This window comes from Onychostoma macrolepis, chromosome 09, assembly GCF_012432095.1.
Source record: "Onychostoma macrolepis isolate SWU-2019 chromosome 09, ASM1243209v1, whole genome shotgun sequence".
NCBI classification, from domain to species: Eukaryota; Metazoa; Chordata; class Actinopteri; order Cypriniformes; family Cyprinidae; genus Onychostoma; species Onychostoma macrolepis.
The window spans coordinates 15,283,953-15,304,996 of record NC_081163.1 but is presented as its reverse complement, the minus strand read 5'-3'; the positions used below and the strand labels follow the sequence as shown (position 1 = coordinate 15,304,996).

At 39.2% G+C, this 21,044-nt stretch overlaps 1 protein-coding gene across 1 annotated transcript in view; it reads right to left on the bottom strand.

Moving 5' to 3' along the window:
• Positions 1-21,044, bottom strand: part of man1a2 (mannosidase, alpha, class 1A, member 2) — a 93,030-nt gene that overhangs the window by 35,246 nt on the left and 36,740 nt on the right. The window contains exon 4 of the mRNA XM_058786583.1: positions 14,411-14,507. Coding sequence (XP_058642566.1) covers positions 14,411-14,507 — 97 coding nt within the window. The remainder of the gene's footprint in view (positions 1-14,410; positions 14,508-21,044) is intronic.

The window sequence follows — 21,044 nt, the reverse complement described above, 5'->3', positions numbered from 1 at the left end:
CTCAGACACACAGACTCTTGCACCATTTTAATGCTGCAGAGACTCATGGGGCATGGCACTCTGAGTTATTGTGGCAAGGACATGGTCGGTATCGGTGAAGGAAAGTAACAGACTAAAAAAAAAAAAAAAAAAAAACTGCAATGCCAAACTTAACATTTTTCAGTAGCAACACTTCAGCTCAACAATTTTCAAATCAGAGCAGCTTTTTCAGTAAACATTATATATAAAAAAAATTCACCAATATTATTAGTTAAATAGGAATATTTTTGACATTTAATAGTAATAATTAAATTATACATTGCTTATGTGCCAAACAAATACTGCTGACTGACAAATGGGATGTACAATTAAGTAAAATATGACAAAAAAAAAAAAAATTATATTTATTACAATTACAAATAGTAGCAGTAGTAGAATATTTTTATTTAATGCCATGTCAGCATAATATATAATTATAATTAACAATAATAACTAGCAAACAAACAAACAAGATATATTTAGGGATGTGCTCTACGACTAATTTGACTGTCGTTTAAACGGATGTTTTGTATCCGACTAGTCTAAAACCTAGAAACCCCCCCCAAAAAAATGGCAAAAAAAAAAAAAAAAAATGATGTGCGTGTCTACATAACAGCCTACACTTGAAATACTTCATCTTTAAATCACACTGTTAAATCTCTCAATGAATTCTGCTAAAAATGGCCACGATTATTCTGTATGCTTGCCTCATGTTATCATCATTTAATTTTAGGCGGTCGTTAAACAGAAAAAAAAAAGGAAGAGCATACACTCAACATAAACCAGAGCATAGCTTATTTATTCAGATCGGCTGGAGCAATGCAGAAATGGAAAAATCAAAATCAATAGACTGACAGAATTCTTCATTTTCATGTAATGTTAGCCAACATATTAAAACAAGTCAAAAACAATAGGAAAGTTTATCAAGGAATAGCATTAAAACGGCTTTTAAAAATGTTTTTACTTCCTGTTGGCTATATTGTCTAAAAACAAAACAATGCTCGTTGTACTTAGACCATGCGCATTTGTTCAGTGAATTTACACAAAACTTTTCCGTTTCCTTCTAATTCAAATAATCCCACACCTTGCTGGTTATTCGCTGGTCATTTCGAGCTCGCGGCAACTGAGATGAAGAAAACGCATGCGAGGTCTGAGGTAAAAATGTTGTTTCTGTCCAGATACGCTTTTAAAAAATGTATAGTTCAATATTTTTTCAAAAGTTTTATTTTTACTCATTTAAAATGTTTGAAATGTAATGTTAAAATGATGGTAATCTGAATGATAAAATCATGTTTTTTTCTCTCTCTCGTGATTTTTTGTTTTTTTTGTAGCTTGAAGGGTTGCTATATTTTCACAAGTGTCTCTTGTCTGCATTAATTGCTGTCAAGGTATAAACAGCTTGCCCAACACTGCTAGCTATGCTATGCCTTTCATTCCACTTTTTCTTCCTGTTAAACTCCATCTTCCCTTTCTTTTCTAACTCCTTAATCTTTTGTTTCTAGGTCTTCTGTATTATGTCAAGGGCTTACGTGCATTCCTGGTGGACTGCACAGAACCAAATTCGTGTGATTTCCCACTTGAGCTTGGCATCTTCTCATCTATTAAAAGTTTAATCCCAGCAGAATCCTGGTAGAGCGGGAAAAGCAGAAGGAATTGAGCTGGAATCAGTCAGTCAGTCAGTCAGTCAGTCGGGAGCGTTTGCAGCATTTTCTTTCTATGCCAGCTGGAAACATGCTAACTCAAAGTAAGCCTCGTAGCACGAAACAGAACAATAAATAAACACAAGTCACTTCAGAACGGTGCTGTGGGCTTCCCTCTGCATGATATGGATGTGCAAAAGTACAGATTTTCAAAAACAAATCATTGGTAGGTTGCCTGAACATCGACTAATCAGTCTCAACAAAAGGCCCAGTCAAATTATGGTGTCCTGACATCTAGATGAACTAGTCGATGCTACTAATCTAGGCGACCATCAAGACTCATTTATACTGCATGCTTGCCCTAAAAGCTGTGGAGAGGACCATGAATCTCCTTGAAGTCTCAGACAGCAGTTTTCTTCAGAAAAATGCAGCTATGAAAGAGGACATCACACAAGATGTGTAGGCTACACACACACGTATTCACATGATTTATGGCATTACGCCTCGCGTGTGACACAAACAGCCCTACATTTTGCGCATACTAATTTATGCATGGTGAGTTCTGTTCTCAAAGAATCCATCACCTCAAACTCAGAGATGGCAGAGCTGGCACAACCTAACTTATTGAATGTGTTTGCTGTTTGCAGGAAGCGGTGTACTTGCTGAGGTCTAGACCTTTGCTAAGAAAGAATGCAATATTTTTCATTGATTAACTTTATGCATTTTATTATTTAATTGATTTTTTAAAATTAATAGTTTTGCTTGTCTAAATTCTCCAGTTTGCATATTAGTATAGAATAAACTGTTCAGTTGTGGTTAGTACTATACAAGCACTCAGTGAAAGGGGGAACCTGTCAGATTTCCAAAAAGGGCAAATAGCAGGAGCGTCTTTAACTATAACAGCCCAATTGTTTGGTGTTTCAAGAACAACGGTCCTTATGATTATGGATACACAAAGTGTGGCAAGGCATCAGCAAAGAAGAAAAGTGTCTGAAAACTAAAAGAATGATAGAGACCATTGTTGTTTGGGCAAAATTCTTCTGAGTGTTCACAGAACTACTGCAGCAAAAGTGACAGCAAACGTCAATTTTCACTTTGAAGAAACAGACCACAGAGAGCCTCACAAAGCCAATATCAAAGAAAGAGCTATTATTACTAAAACATCAACCAGACACAACAATGCTAAAACATGAAAAAATTTGTAAAATTTAAAAAAAATGGTGATCATAAAATCTGGATAACTGGAGCACCAACATGAACTTCAATATCTGCCCTGGCCACACAAACCACCTGACAATCACCGGAATTGAGTATTATGTAATACATTATGCATAGTTTTGAAGAGAAGCAAATTCCCTCCTTCAACATCTCTTAAACAAATCTGGAAGATGTTCTGATTAACGACATTCCACTGTAGAGTATTGAAAAGTTGTATGAATCTATTCTAAGAAGGCTGGAAGCTGTATTAAAAGGCAAATGGTGGTAAAACACCTTAATAAAGAAATACAGCCTATTTCCCCAAGCGTTCACATTATTTTGTCCAAAATCAGTGTATATATATTTATTTATATTCAATCAGTGAAGTGTTGTTTGACTGTGAAGCTGGTCTGTGATTAAAATTACCTTTACATTACTATTTACTATTTTACTATTTACAGGTGCTGGTCATATAATTAGAATATCATCAAAAAGTTGATTTATTTCACTAATTCCATTGAAAAAAAGTGAAACTTGTATATTATATTCATTCATTACACACAGACTGATATATTTCAAATGTTTATTTCTTTTAATTTTGATGATTAGAGCTTACAGCTCATGAAATTCAAAAATCAGTATCTCAAAATATTAGAATATTACTTAAGACCAATACAAAGAAAGGATTTTTAGAAATCTCGGCCAACTGAAAAGTATGAAAATGAAAAGTATGAGCATGTACAGCACTCAATACTTAGTTGGGGCTCCTTTTGCCTGAATTACTGCAGCAATGCGGCGTGGCATGGAGTCGATCAGTCTGTGGCACTGCTCAGGTGTTATGAGAGCCCAGGTTGCTCTGATAGTGGCCTTCAGCTCTTCTGCATTGTTGGGTCTGGTGTCTCTCATCTTCCTCTTGACAATACCCCATAGATTCTCTATGGGGTTCAGGTCAGGCGAGTTTGCTGGCCAATCAAGCACAGTGACACTATAGTCATTGAACCAGCTTTTGGTACCTTTGGCAGTGTGGGCAGGTGCCAAGTCCTGCTGGAAAATGAAATCAGCATCTCCATAAAGCTTGTCAACAGAAGGAAGCATGAAGTGCTCTAAAATTTCCTGGTAGATGGCTGCGTTGACTGTGGACATCAGAAAACACAGTGGGGACCAACACCAGCAGATGACATGGCAGCCCAAATCGTCACTGACTGTGGAAACTTCACACTGGACTTCAAGCAACATGGATTCTGTGCCTCTCCACTCTTCCTTCAGACTCTGGGACCTTGATTTCCAAATGAAATTTAAAAATTTACTTTCATCTGAAAAGAGGACTTTGGACCACTGAGCAACAGTCCAGTTCTTTTTCTCCACAGCCCAGGTAAGATGCTTCTGACGTTGTCTCTGGTTCAGAAGTGGCTTGGTAGCCCTTTTCCTGAAGACGTCTGAGCGTGGTGACTCTTGATGCACTGACTCCAGCTTCAGTCCACTCCTTGTGAAGCGCTCACAAGTGTTTGAATCGGCTTTGCTTGACTGTATTCTCAAGCTTGCGGTCATCCCTGTTGCTTGTGCACCTTTTCCTACCCAAATTCTTCCTTCCAGTCAACTTTGCATTTAATATGCTTTGATACAGCACTCTGTAAACAGCCACACCTTTCAGTAATGACCTTCTGTGACTTACCCTCTTTGTGGAGGGTGTCAATGTTCGTCTTCTGGATCATTGCCAAGTCAGCAGTCTTCCCCATTATTGTGGTTTCAAAGAACAAGAGATACCCAGAATTTATACTGTAGGGATGGTCATTTATTCAAACTCAAATGTAAATATTCTAATATTTTGAGATACTGATTTTTGACTTTCATGAGCTGTAAGCTCTAATCATCAAAATTAAAACAAAAAAACTTTTGAAATATATCAGTCTGTGTGTAATGAATGAATATAATATACAAGTTTCACTTTTTGAATGGAATTAGTGAAATAAATCAACTTTTTGATGATATTCTAATTATATGACCAGCACCTGTATTGTATCCCCCCCTTTAGGCATGTGTTCATGTTCGATTTTAGATTGCTTATTAAAGCTACTGACGTTATCCGGGCAAGAGGAGCAGGTGTTTTTATTTTTTTGTTGTTGTCAATATTCTTACTGTATTAATATTAAAGACATAACACAGCATATCTACTGGGTTGCATTTACACGGCAAGGCCTAATTCACAGATCCAATATTTTGACAAATCCAATCGTTTGGGCTGTTTACATTCACTTAAGACTGATTGTGTTTTTCAGTACATTGCCAAGAAGGGTATTTTTTTACCAATCTGTGCATTTCATATTACTATAATGTATAAATTCTGGTATGATTAGATTTTTTAACTTAAATATTGGCTTACAACAATCTACAAACACTAGTTACTCCCCACACAAAAATTCTTTCTTCAAGTACAGTCACACATTTCAAAGACTAAATGAGCCTAAACTATAAAAATTACATCTGCATTGTTCTCTGAAAAGAGGCCATTTGAACACAGACGGATGAATACATTACAGGCTTTAGCAGAAACGTGTCTAAGTGAGACATTTGGAGAAAAAACGCATGACTAACTGTCTAGTACTGCGCACACATCAGCATTTAGCACGTGCTTGGGATGTATTCTGCCTCAGCGCACTGCACAAAACTGGCATACTTAGCACGCAGATGACAAAAGCCTAAACCCCAGTGTTAAACTGCTTTGTCTCTGCATTGCAGGAGAGGCTAGCGGTACTTGGCACCTGCCTGAGCCGAGCCGAGCCGCGGTCGCCCCTCTGCAGTCGTTTATGAAGTCACCACGGAGAAGACAACATGCCCCAGGCCTCATCCCCACCACTCATTACACCATTAACAACACAGTGGGTCACGTACTGAAGGATCTCTAGACCAAACCCACACACACATGCCAAGAGCACTAAAATTGAAATGCTGAGAAGCTGTGTATACTTCCCCATGTTCTCTCTTCACAGTCAAACAGAAAATCACACGCATCATTAAGGAAATATTAACCACCTAGGGAACGCAATTCGTTGGGCAGCACCGAGATGCATATATAATTGGAGATTTCGGCGAGGCTGGTGGCTGATGGGAATTGCGCAAATGAGGTCATAAATACCGAAAATGAATGGAGAAGTCAAAAGCACCAGCCGATTGAGGCCATATTCTCTCATTGCAATCCCTCGTCTTGACAAAACTCCCTTAGACAGCTGTTTTCCCTCCTCTCGCTTTCATTCCTCATCAACTCCACATAATGAATAAGGTCCATTTATTATACGAAATTTAGCTCACCATTGTATTGAGTTTACACAACTTTTCTACAAAAAAATTAAAGGGACTGTAGCGTGATTAGTGACGAACGCGTAGATTGTATGCTCAGTTGAGAATATGCTAGTCTCCCCAGAACAAAATTTTGTTTACAGCAAAGGACATTTTTCTTTACAAATCCTCATTTTGTACTTCTAATTCCTGAGCGGTGTTTTGTTTTGCTCTCTCCTCTGCGCTTCCGCGTTCGTCACTTCTCATCAGAGCTCATGCTACGCCTATGTCTTAAATCATCCGCTAGTAAATGCGATGGACTCAGTTTTTTGGGCTTCAAAATCTTAACCCCCATTTATGGCCATTGTAAAGTTTGGAAGAGCCAGAACATTTTTTAATACCACTCTGATTGTATTCGTCTGAAGGAAGAAAGTCATATACACCTATGATGGCATGGGAGTGAGTAAAACATGACAATTTTCATTTTTGGGCGAATTATCCCATTAAGGGGAGATCTATTACTTTTGATACTAAATTCAATACTCTCTATACTAAATTAGTGGTTTTCTGAACTGTAATATTGCTATAGTGAACAAATTAAGCTTAGCTCTACAAAAAAAATAGATTTCGTCTGTAACATTTGCTCTTTGCAAATGGCATCTCAAATCACAAACACAAAGTCTTTTTGTGCAGAAAAACATCTCTGTGGAATCCTGGGGGAACTTGCAAATGCTTCACCCCGCAAAATGGTACATTTCTTTTGCAAGAAAACAGATTCTTTGTCCAAAAAACATTATCATTAAGGAATCAACTGGCAGGGCCACCTGCCAGCGACCAAAATCAAAAGTGTGAACAAGGCTTAAGCACCGTCCCTTTCAACCAGTCAGGGAGAACCGCTGAGCTCTCATGTTATAGCAGTGCTCATCATGCATTGTGCCCTTTTATTCCTGGGAACTGATATGAGGCACAAAAATGACCCAGTTATGGACAATGGTCTAAGCATCAGACTCATGGCGAGCGTCCTCAGCTGATTAGCTGCAAGCTGGAGGGTATTGATTAACCAGAGAGCTGATTAAAGACTCAGTAGTCTGGATGCTCTGCCTCTTATCAGCCAGAATACGTATTCTGACCTCAGCTAGCCCTGCCGTTGCTATGGCAACTACACTGGACGTCGGGATGACGGAGAACACAATGGCCCATCTCCAGCTGTGGGTCTGGAGGGCTGTGCCCATGCTAAAACCGTCTAGATGCAGTCTTCTCGCCTTCTCTCTCTCTTCACACATCAGCACAGGATAGAACAACTTCCTGCTCAATGTGTGAAGGGTTCATACTGAGGTTAAGCTTAATCAGTTCATTCAGCCATGATGTGGTGGAAAGAAATGAAAACACAAAGCTTCACCGCTTAGGAAAATAAAAATCTCCACCTGTTTATTGTCTGGTAAAAAACTTTTAATGGTGTAAATCTCAATGACTAGAGTTACAGCCCACTGCTACACTTCTGACAACAGATCATGAAAACAGCCTAAATTAGAAGGCTGTACGTCGCATTTTATTATTACATTCAGAAATAAATGTAGGCTAAAATACCATAAAGCAAAATATGTACAAACATCACAAACACAATTAGGCTATTTTAGTTCCCTTCTCTCCACAAAAAATCCTCTAAAGTTGTAAACCAAAAATTAATTCAAATGCGAAACTGAAGCCTACTTCTTTCATTCTGCACGAATCCAAATGTTTCCATATTCACAACGTATCTGGATGCAAAAATATTATTTAGCCTATTCCTATGTAAACTATAGGCTTTGTTCTTCACTCGCATTTTCGACGTAAAACATCTTCCTTCACATAACAGCACAGTGAGGCGGTGGTCACACTGAATGACACAGACTGTACTACGGACTATTTAAATTGAGCAGTGCAGTGTTTCCCCTAGGTTTATGGCTTTGGGGGGGGGGCGGCAGCTTTGCGCGGGGGTGGGGAATGTGTTACGTTTTTTCCCGACATAAAAATAAAGGGGATTTAATATTGATAACAACATGTGAATATCTTTACATTTCTTTATATGATATGAGGATAGTTTTACTCAAATTAAACGTTCGAGTGCTCATGAAGTGACTCTCAGAGAAGTTCTGGAGATGTTGTTCATGTCCTCATTTAGTGAGACGACAGACGTTAATATCACCGCAAGCGTTGCGTGCTTCTGTATGAGTAAACAAACTTACCGCGCGTCTGCGCCATACATTAACACAGAGACAGGCAGAAGTCATATTTAAATAGACATTTTGCGGCTTAATATTTACAAATAGGAGTGGGAGTGTGCTCACTTGTGTGTGCGCTTACGTTTGTGTGTGTGTGTGTGTGTGTGTACCTACTTAACCATATTTTGGAGACAAATTTGTACCCAAAAGTGAGCTAAACCTGACAAAATCTCCAAAAACCTCCCTTTGGGGACGTCCTCATTTGTAAAACCGGTTTAAAAATAAAAGTAAACAAAGGTTTTTTGAAATCGTAAAAATGCATAAAGTCCCCTGTAAGGGGTAGGTTTAGGTGTAGGGTTGGTGTAGGGCAATAGCACATACAGTAAGTACAGTATAAAAACCATTACGCCTATGGAATGTCCCCATTTAGATAGCTAAGTAAACATGAGTGTGTGAGTGTGTGTGTGTGTGTGTGTGTGTGAGAACTGGGGCGGAACTCCGCTGTGTGCGCGATAGAGAGAGTGCGACCATGTAACAGAGACAGAAATGACACGCCGTCGTGTAAATAAGATAAATAACATAAGGCTATTTAGTTTGTTTAATAAAAGAACAAGGTATACACCTGTTCTATAGTGAAGGTAACATTGAATGACTTCTTTTGTGGTCTGGCGCTATAGAGAAAATAAAATAAAAATGAGGCCGCCCCCCTAAAATAATGATAGGGGAAACACTGCAGTGTAACTTTTTGTGTTTCTTTAACTGTATTTTATTTTGATAATGAACGCTGCAATGTCAAGTTAGCAAAAACATGTTGTATGTGTCTTGGAGTCGCCGAGGCGATTCAAAACTGTAAAGCTTTTGCAAAACAAAGAAAACGGCTTTCTGCCATCTTGGTTTCCTTTCTGTGAACTTAGGAGCGCGTTACAATGATCCAAACTCAGCACAATTTTTTATTTTGTTTTGTTAATCTGTTAATGATTAAAGCGAAATGTATTTTGTGTATAGGCCTATATATTTCTTTTTATGTAGCCTATATAGCCTAGTTTTATTCTGTTTTCTCCGTTCACAGAAATGCCATCCATTTTCACTTAAATGTAGGACTAATGCTTGCCGGTTTCGTGACATATCCTCGGGTAAACTAACACAACTTACCTATAGAGGTCGACCGATTCATCGGTCATCGGTTCACCGATAGCTGATTGCCCCAACTATTGGTTATCGGCAAAAATCCATGCCGATAGTTTTCCGGTTTTCAACCGTTGCTGGAGTGGCTGAGAAGGGTCCGCTGGCATTATACAGTACCAGAGCAGCCTGTAGAGGTGGAAATCACTGACAGCACGTATTGTTTATTTTGACACGTGACACTGCGTGCTGCACAGAGCGGGAAACTCCAGACTCGCATTTAAATACAGCTGACAGAAAAGCCTGCCGCGGAACAGAGCGCCATTCACATAGTTTTCTATTAAATTACATTATATTTGTCTCAAATCGTTGTGAGTGTACATAATGTCTTCACCCTAGGCTATAAATTATGTATTGTGCATTTTTCAGCAAAACGTTTGTCTTTCTGTGGCTCTAATAAAGTCTGTATGCTTCATATAGAGAGCTGTAATACAGATCACGGGTTCTCTTTCCGCTTGCTCTGTTTTTTTTTTAAACACCGAACTTCAAGAATGAACAATGTGGCATAAATGAGTTTGAAGCAAACTTATGTCCGTTTGGTGATTAAATAAATTGTTTTAGACCGCCACTTGATTGTGTGTGTGATACCTCTGAGTTCTCCTAGACGCAGCACTGCGCTTTTGCCTGGTGTGTGACTAACTTTTTTAGTTTTTTTTTTGTTTAGATAATTAACAAGTGTTAAAAAATAGAAGCAAATAAAGTGTGTGAATACACATACAATATCTATATTAGGGGTCGACCGATTATCGGCGCCGATATTACGCATTTTTATGATTATCGGTCATTTTCAAAACCGATGTGCCGATAAAATTATTTAATTTTGAAACGCGTTATTTGGCTCTGATGCAGCCTGTCAGAACTCACCACTCTGTGGCCTCGAGCAGTCTCCGCCCACCGCGCATCTGATTTGTTGGGAGTCACGAGTCAGACCAATCAATGTGGAAGACTAAGGCACTCTCACATTGAAAGCACTTGCTACAGTTTCAGTGATCATCACGCATCAGTTGTCTCTCAAAGGCAGCAGCAGACGTTGCTCAAGTTGCAATGAATCACAATCCACTACACTGAAGTTGCAAAACACCTCAATATTATCTATTTACTAATTTTGTTCAAAGAATCCTGAAAAATGACTCCAAACTTGTATTGTAAATCAGCTCCATATTAGAACTGGGTGGAAACATTGCAAGAGGATCTGAAAAATAGCAAAGGATACAGAATCAGCTGCTGTGGGGAAAATTCATAAACCAAACTTAAACATGAAACGAGCTTTAATTAGGAGCATCAAAATTATTCTGTAAGATAGTTAACAGTTTAAGGCAGCTTGTCCAGTCAGATGGTCTGACAGATATTTGTACTGTTTAAAGTGTTTGAGATGTGTTTTCCTCAGTGCGTAACTAACATTTCTCAGTTATATTCTCCAGATTAACTCCAACTCCATATTAAGCCTTAAATCATAATACATCAGAAACAGAGTAACAGACACTCGCACCGCAGTGTGACCACACGGTATCGTGGTTATTTTAGTATCGTGTTATCACATGCGTAACGTTAGCAGTTGGGTTACGTGATCTGACCCTGGGGTCCGGTCTGAGAATATTCCCCGTAAACAGGGTGTTTGTTTACAGATCAAAGTGCTCACCATCAGCAATCTCTCCAGACAGTGCCTTCCAGCAGCAAAGTCTCAGGCTTTTATGGGTCAAATGTTTTTACACACACGCAAAGAAAGAAAATCAATGGATGTCGATTCGAGGATCAATATTGACTCCCTGCCCCACAACAACAGTAAACCACTGGAATGGTCAGAGTCCTTTTGAACAACACGTTAAATGTACAGTCAAGAGGTCAAAGCCCTAGCATGGTATCACAGCTGATCAGTACTCTTAAGCAAGGTTTGAACACAAAAGGCAATGATTTTTAATACATAGTCGATTCAGCAGAAGAAAGTTTGGTTTTAGAATGACACGAAAGTGAGTAAAAAAAAATAATTGGGTGAACTAGTCCAGATTCACTTTACAAATGTTAATGATGTTGCCATTTATGCTTACGTCATCTATTGTGCATTGTGTACTTTGTATATTGTATTTATCGTCTCATAGCTTTGTCTGCAGTTTTAGGCTAAATAATGTTTCTAAATGCTGAATGTTTGCAAGGTTTCCTGAGAAATATGAATTGTCTCCCTGTCCTGCGAAGGGAAAAAAGGCAGAGAGGTAATTTAGGCAATTTAGTCAGGCCCACCAGAAACGGGTCGGTCCACCAGGCTCAGGTCAGACAAGTAGCAATAAATTAACTAACAGATACACAACAAATTGGATAAAACTATGACCTTTTATTGCAGAAAACCATCATAATCCTCACAAAAGCCTTGCGGATTATGCATAATAATGGTAACGTCACTTACAGAAGACAACATGAAAGCCTACGGTAATTGTTTTGACATTTCCTGGCACTGGAATTTTTACAAAAGCAGTGCTTTGATGGAGTAGCAGAGTATTTTAGAGGCGAGGAGTTTAGAAACCCAACCCACCGCAGAGTTTTAACATGCTCTGAAAAGTTTTAATGGTCATCAAAAACAACAAGGCTGTTTTTTTTTTTAGTATGTTGCGTCATCGATGATTCTAAAATCACTGCTGCTAAAAATATTAATCGCTAAACAACCAAGGAAAAAAAACCTAGGTAAAACTCACTGCACTAACCGGCTATTTAGTTGTTGAACAATCCATTCTAACCCACTTGTAACGTTGTCAGATTGATAAAATACATCAGCAAACATCATAGATGTAGGGTGGGGAGGATAAATTCAGTCAACAGGAAGTGACATTATAAAACTGTCAGCAGCACCAGCTCACTCATTAATAACGTTTCTATAAATAGTTTAGGCCGTTTTTCTATTTCAGGCTAGCCAAAAAAAAAAAAGAAAAAGAAAAAAGAAAGTACAATACATTATATTACCACAAGCAACAATTGTAGTGAGAGTAAAGAGCTTTTGAATCAGGAAATGAAAGCTTGCTTTTCTTTTAGCCTATTTACATTTAAATATTGTATAATAGAGTAATTATATTGTGTACACATTAATTTTACTGTATATTAGAATTCTTTAAGAAATATTTAAAATAAAATAATTTCCTTAATTCAAAAGCTCTTTCCTCTTAATACAATTGTTGCTTGTGGGAATATAATATATAGTTTTTTTTATTTTTGGATGTTATAATACTTCCTCCTATCATAGTTTAATAAGTACTGTGTTTGCTTGAGCATCCCGACCACCCAGACACTGGAACACGGGATCAACCAATGGTGTAAGTGTCACCCAGATCACATAAACAGTGTTTTTGAATAGAGAAGTGGTGTTTCTCTTCCTTTGAAGACAGAACATCAGATGGAGCAAAGCACATGGAGTAAAACCTCTGAAAAAGAAGAGCAAAGTCATCCAGAAGGATGTTCCCCCAGATTCTATCCAAACAAACCTAAGTACGTTCAAACAGAGTGATCGATACATGTATGGCTGAGGAGTTCATTCCACATGTTAGGTAGAAACAGAGAGAGGCTTATTAAATATGAAAGTGAAGTGTGAAAGACACTTCGACACACCGCACTGCAGCATGAGGCGCCGAGTCTCTCACATCTACGCTCTCTCTCTCCTTCTCATATCTTTGTTCTTCTTCAAAAGCTCCCTCATATTTTGTTTAAACCACAGATCTGCATCATCTGTGTCTCACTGGTATCTCAAAGAAAGAACAAATAAAACCTCATCCTAAATCTTAGCAAGTTTATGAGGAAACTGCTTGAGGTCGATTTGCAAAGCTAAATATTTAAAGACAAAATGAAACCGCATTCAAAACACATTCAAAATTGAGTAATGTGATGAGATTTGAGTGAAAGGTTTTGAAAATATTCAGATGGAAATAAGGTAGGACGGGACTTGCGGCACAAGACGTGATTGGCTCATTTAAAAAGTAGGTATTTGATAATTTATTCCAAAACCCCTTTTCTTTAAACAAGTATTGCTTCCTCCAAGCAAAAAGTCCATTCCTCATTGTCCTCTCATGTTAGAATCCACAGACATTTGTTTAGAACGGTTTTGGACCATTTTAGCTTATAAACTGTGCTTGATATCTGCATATTTCTCTCCTGATTCAGACGAAACAACTTTTCACTTGAGAAAGTAATATTATGGATAGAGGACTTGCAGCGGACATACAGCTTTTCACTTGACAAGACGTTAATTGATGGACTGGAGTCATGCGGATTACTTGTGATGTTTTTATCAGCAGTGTGCACTCTCATTCTGACGGCACCCATTGGACATTAAGTGGAAAAAAAAACGCTAAATTCCTTCAAATCTATTCCAACGAAAAAAAAACACAGATGGCCTGAGGGTGAGTACATTTTCAGCTACTTTTCATTTTTGGGCGAACCACTCCTTTAAGAATGTGCACTCACAGGTGTGTTTATCTGCATTTCACAATGGCTTTCAATGCAGCTCATCCTATCAGGATTCAGAGCTATTTATTTTATACTATTCTTTTTCCCTGTACACACAGCCTTAGTTACATCAGCAGCAGAGTAAGTCGCAAACAGGATCAATTTTGATTTCTTTGTTCAGGCACGCTCGCATGTACACACAGATCAGATTCAGTCCCAGTAGTCAAATCTTCTTTAGCTCTGCAGCTGAGAGCCAGCGATAAACACCACACACAAACAAACACAGAAATGATTAGGGATGGCGAACTGCGCAAGCACGTCTCATCGTTCGAGGGTGCGAGCTGTAGACGGCACACAAAAGTGGAAGTAGATGGAATTGCCTGTGTCTGTCCTTACCAACCTGAATCGAATCAGCCCGCAAGAGCAGTAATTTACATGTAAATGAGACTCCAACATGCATGTGCGCTCCTTACTCACCGAAGATATTGGTGGAATGTCCTTTCTTGGCGATGGGTTTGAGCTCGTTGTGGCCCCAGCCGTATTGCCTGTAGCTGTCCCACGCATGTTTCATCATCTAGAACACAAATGACAGGAAGTTAACCTTGCCCATGAATATCAAGAAGTATAGCGAGTATCTGCATTACAGAAGCCTGATACAGCCGAATCCTACTGATTGGTTCATCTACAGCTGCATGCCTTCATGACATCTTCATTGAAAAACACCGCCTGGAAACAACCCCATTGTTCGATGCAAAATATAGCAACATGAAAGCCTAACAATCTGTTTGGTCTGATAACGTACAATGCGTTTTAACAGGGTAGAATAACGCGGGGATGCACAAAGGCCTTTGATGTGAAAGATGAAGCGTCGCAGCAGAGATGTCCTGTTACCCAGAAGTCCCCGCTGTGACCGTGACCGCGTCTGCTGCTCTGTCGTTCCCCTTTCAGGTCACTGGCCAGCAGCACCCTGTTGATGTATCTTCACTCTGTGCATGTGTGTTTTTCTTTTTTTTCCCCACTGGGGAAAGATGAATGGACACAGTGTGTGTCTGCGTCTCTAAGCGTGTCTTTGTCTCAGCTGTGGCTCTAGGCGTCCTCTCTCTGAGCTCTCTTGCTCGCTCGCTTCCATTAAACGGCTGGCTGAAATTCAGCTCCGAGCCACTCCACATTTAGACATGTCTTCAAACATTACCACTTTGGAGTAATACTTCCTCCAAAAGCAGAACGCTTGTGACAAGGCTGATAAGGTGCATGAAAAGCACAAGACGAAATTTGGGTTCTGCTCTAAAAGCTAGCGCTTGCTGTCTACAGCTATGTAGGATGCTGCTTTTTAAAGTAAAATTTCACCCAAACAAAGTATATTATTGTTGCCTATTGTTTAAAATGGCCTCAGCATAAGGGAGCATGCCAACGATGCCTTAAAATGCTGACTAGGTAGGCTAAGGCTTGGAATGGAATGGAGCTTATGAACACAGATGCAGTAGACGTCTCTGTCAAGTGTTGTTGTAGGCTGCCATCCAAAGCACAAGCCATGATTCTGCTCCGCTGTTCTCAGCCTAAAACGCAGAAACCCAGGAGGGAGCCAAGGCAATGAAAAGAAGTCAATAATTTCATTTTGTTCTCTGCTTTCAATCTTTCCATGACACGCTATGCGCACAAAAGATTATGAATTAGCACAATGCAGTCTTTCCTCTAGGTTTCCAACGGACCAAAGACTGGCATCTGATTAGACTGATTGTTAAACCTGTTTAGAGTAGACAAATTATAGCCTGTAACAAGCAAGAAGCCTAAAATATGAACTGTAAGCAGATGGAGAGCTATGAGTCTACAGATTTCTCTTTCCCTTTCCTCTAAATTCCCACTTGATCATGCATAACTTTCAACCTCTCTCATGTTTTATTCAAGGGCTGTTCAGGGTCGTTCTGCCTGTCAATTAACAGTTGTTTTGACTAAGTGGAGGCCTTGTGAAGCGTTGAGAGCAGAGCCTATCCGACACGAAGGGAACTTAAACTGGCGGTTAAATTAAGCCCAGGCTTTTAACTACCCCATGAAGATGTGTCTACAGGGACACTAACGCATGAGATGAACAAGGTTAGACAGTCACGAGTGGCCTAAGGGTATGTTTTCTTTTTTTTTTTGCGCTAATTCTGTGAAAATGACATTTCTGTCAAGATTTACTAATCCTAATATCATTCAAAATTTTTTTTTGAAGAATAGGCACATAGCTCTTTTCCATACAACTCTTCAAAGAAATCATGTCTGTGAAGCTAGAAAAAAAAAACCGATAACACTTTAGTATAGGGACTAATTCTCTCTATTAACTAATTGCTTATTAGCATGCCTATTATTAGCATATTGCCAGTTTATTAGTACTTATAAAGCACATAATCTGCATGACCATACTCTATATCCTTAATCCTACCCAATACCTCAACTTAACAACTACCTTACTAACTATTAATAAGCAGCAACCTAAGAGTTTGAGGCAAACGTCGTAGTTAACGGTTTGGTAATAGTGAGAACTGGACCTTAAAACAAAGTGTGACCAAAAAAAAAAAAAAACTACCATAAAGCATCATAAAAGCAGTCCATGTGACTAATGCGTTCTATTGCAAGTCTTCTGAAGCTATTTCACAGCTTTGTGTGAGAAACATACTGAAATTTAAACCATTATTCAGCAATAAACTTTCCCTCCAGCAAACTCTGAGTTAGTGTGCTGAACTCTGAACAAATCAGTCTGATTTGTGAATCAAATCAATCAGTTCACAGAAAAGAACTGGATCAATAGAATGATTAATTTAGTGATCCGTTTCCAGAGTTCAACACAAGATATGGACCACCTTTATGTATATCTTTATATGTGAAAATCAGTTGTCAATATTCTTTAAAAAAAAGCCTCATTTTTGAGTTCCATGGAAGAAAAAAACATCAGGGTTTCAAATGAGTAGATACAAGTTTTTGAATAAACTATTAATTTAAAGTGCCCTTTTCAAATCATTTTATTATGAAGAAAATACAACTCTATAATTTGGGTAAATTAAGATTCAAAAAGGTCACTGTGCTTTTCAGAAATGAAAACAAAAGACCAAGCAGCAATTGGTTCAAAAAACATTTTTTTACATTATTACAATGTACAATTTTTTTATCTTGCTTTTCTCCTCAACAGAAATAAAACAAATACACTAAAGAGAGGGACAAGAGAGAATGAGTGAGAAACAAATGTGCAATATGAAAAGACAGGGCTTGAGTTATATGTACATTTTAGAAAGGCATTATGACCCTTCATTCATCATTTCACAGTATTCCTCCATGGACTGTGTGTTCATTCAGTGTCTCACATGCAGTGCTGAAAGACTCTAGATCATCAGGTTCCTGAAAAATTAGGTTCCTGAAAATGAAGGCTGTGCCGTATCGCTGAGTTTGAAAGTGCATTTAGTCTTAATTAAAGTCCTAAATGAGCACCCATTTCAGCAGTCCTTCAAAAAAAAAAAAATTATGCAATGACTAAGCATGCACACTCATGCAGATTCCCAGTGCTTAGCAAACACAGAAAAACCTCTTTGGAGGCCTCATGCGTGAACTCCAAAATTAACGTAAAAGCCTAAAATTAAAACAGATCTGCATGAAACATTTAAGTGACATAGTTTGGATTTAAAACTGAAAATTTGGACCTCTCAACACAAAGCCCATTTGAACAATACCATTCAAACCGCACATTCTTTCTCATGCCTTCCTCATTTCCAGATATTAAGTTTTTTAAAGCTATCTGTATTCATCAAGCGGTTTTGTAGTTTACTCTGTAAACTCAGTATTTGGTGCACCCGCACAAAGCGACTAATTGATTTACTGGATCGGTCCCTATGGATCGGCAGTCGTGTTCATATCAATTCCAGAGCAGACAGATACGATCATCTCCACCTTCCCATCAATCGAACACAGTGCAATGTAGAGAGAACAAAGAGAGCGATAGATGAGCCTTGTCGGTGCTTTCTGCTCAACTGCTTGAGTGATGGGGCTGGCCCATTGTGCATTTCAATTACCATCCGGCTGCCGGCACACTTGTTTGAACATTGATCAGCGCTCAGCACTCATATCAGCTCTGTGGGTGGATTGGTTATGCCCGTCAGGCCCTGCCTTCAGACTCTATGAAAGTCAAGAGTGTAAAACAAATTAAAATGTATGTTCTCAAAACCTGTAAGTGGTTACAACGCATCACCCTCTTTCCTGAGGGTACCGCCACCTTTCTTGAAACCGTTTGCTGCTTTCAGGCGCTCTAATATGATTTTTCTTCTCATTATCATTGGCCTTTTATTTTTGGAGTGCATGATTGCAAAAGCACTTGGGTGTGTTACAAGGGGCATGCTGATGGTTTTTCCACTGCGCACTGGGATTTAAGCATGAGAGGGAGATCCTTTTAGAGCACATCACACTGTCTGGAAGGATTCCTAGAGCAAAGACAAAGCCAACGCTGGAGCAAAGAGTGGAGAGAGAGAGAGTGCGAGAAAAAAAGAAAGCCTACAATAGGTTTGCAAAGAAAGAAAGAAAAATGAGAAAACAAGGGAACAAAAGGAGGAAAAAGGAAACAAGAGACAAGGCAGACAAACAATCGGTAGAAAGAGGTGAGTGGGAGAATCAGTATGGATGAGCTCACTCTTAGACCACTACACATACTAGAGGTTTTGATGCAGACTATGAAAGTGCAAAACTACAAAACTGACTTTGGTGAACTGCCAAAATGACTAGTTAAAAGGACAGTTCACCCAAAAATAAAAATTCTGTCATTTGTTACTCACCCTCATGTCGTTTCAAACCCATAAGACCTTCGTTCATATTCGGAACACAAATTAAGATATTTTTGATAAAAACCAAGAACTTTCTGACCCTCCATAGACAGCAACACAACTGACACGTTCAAGGCCCAGAAAGGTAGGAAGGACATTGTTAAAATAGTCCATGTGACATCAGTGCTTTTCTGAGTGACGTGTTTTGAGTTTGAGCTCTGTCAAGTTAATTCTTTGTCTATTTTCCATCTTAAAATCAATTTTATACACCATCATTTTTGTTTCTATAACGTTTGAATATATCCCCTATCGCATTCTACAACAAAAACAATCAGAGCGCATTGTTATCACTAGTTTTATTTTGATTTCCCGAGTCTGCTATTAGCTTATAGCCCGTTAGCATCGCCAGCATGGTGCTGGAAACATCCCGGGCTGGCGCTCATAAGTCCGGGGTAAGTATACAGCGCGCTGCTAACACTCCCACCACCTCTACTCCGTGCGTTTCTCTGCACAAGCCCTGTGCACCCAGGACGCACGATCTTCCCAGATATCCTTCACTCCGGTGCCGAGACACAACGGACCCTGGGTGCACCAGCAGCAGAAGACGCGAGCCAGACCCCGGGAGACGACCTCTCCCCCTCCGCCGCCTCCGGTCTTCGAGATCTCCACCCAGAACCGCTTCGCTCCCCTCCACAAGACGCAACGCGATGCTGTGATCGTCGGAGACTCCATCATCCGGCACGTCCATGCTACGTTAACTGAAGGTAAAGTGCACACTCACTGTTTCCCTGGTGCTCGTGTTCTCGATGTTTCTGCGCAGATACCCGCGATCCTGAAGCACGACGAGGGCATCGGAGCGGTCGTGCTGCACACGGGGGTTAACAACACCAAGCTGTGGCAGACGGAGACACTGAAGAGGGACTTCAGGAGCCTGATCGAGACGGTACGCAGCACATCACCCACGATGACGATCATCATGTCAGGACCACATCCTATGTATCGACGAGGACACGAAAGGTTCAGTAGACTTTTTGCTTTAAACGAATGGTTATTGTCATGGTGTAAAGAACAGAAACTGCTCTTTGTTAATAATTGGAATCTTTTCTGGGAGCGTCCTAGGCTTTTCCGTGCTGATGGCCTGCACCCCAGCAGATTCGGAGCGGAACTCCTGTCGGACAACATCTCCAGGACGCTACGCTCCTTCATGTTCATCCTTCATTCATGTTGATAACACAACTGATGCGTTAGGACTCGCATTTACTGACCTAATAAACTCTTTTGTAATCAAGCAAAACGTCACCAGGCCCACTCATCATTTTAATCATACACTAGATTTAATTATATCACATGGAATTGGTCTTACTGATATAGATGGAGAAAAACTAACTTAGAAGTTTTTAGAATTGCGTAGAAAAACAGTATGTCCAGCTATAGACAGGCTTTAAAAGCTGCCAGGGCAGAGCATATCTGCAAACTCAGAAAATAACCAAAACAATCCAAGGTTTTTATTTAGCACAGTGGCTAGATTAACAAATAACCAGACACCACCCGATCTAAATATTCCCTCACAGTTTAATAGTAGTGACTTTATGAATTTCTTCACTGATAAAAAAGATAACATCAGAAATACAGATTCTACGGCGTCTAGTCCTTCAGCTTCATTCATCGCACCTAAAGAAAAACTGCAGTGCTTTACAACTATAGGACAGGAAGAGCTAAATAAACTTATTACTGCATCTAAACCAACAACATGTCTATTAGATCCTGTACCCACTAAATTACTGAAAGAGCTGTTACCTGTAGCAGAAGAACCCCTTCTCAATATTATTAACTCATCGTTATCTTTAGGTCACGTCCCAAAACCATTCAAGCTGGCGGTTATTAAGCCTCTTATTAAGAAACCACAACTAGATCCTAGTGAACTGGCAAATTACAGGCCCATTTCAAATCTTCTGTTTATGTCACTATATGGGTATTCAAGGGCAGGTTTTAAAATGGTTTAGATCCTACCTGTCAGATCGCTACCACTTTGTTTATTTAAACGGGGAGTCATCTCAATTATCACCAGTAAAGTATGGAGTACCACAAGGATCTGTCCTAGGTCCTCTGCTATTTTCAATATACATGTTGACCCTTGGTAATATTATTAGAAAATACAGGATTACTTTCCATTGTTATGCTGATGATACTCAACTATATATCTCAACAAGACCAGATGAAACTTCTAAATTATCTAAGCCAACAGAGTGTGTTAAAAATGTAAAATATTGGATGACTAATAATTTTCTCCTATTAAATTCAGATAAGACAGAGATATTACTTAGACCAAA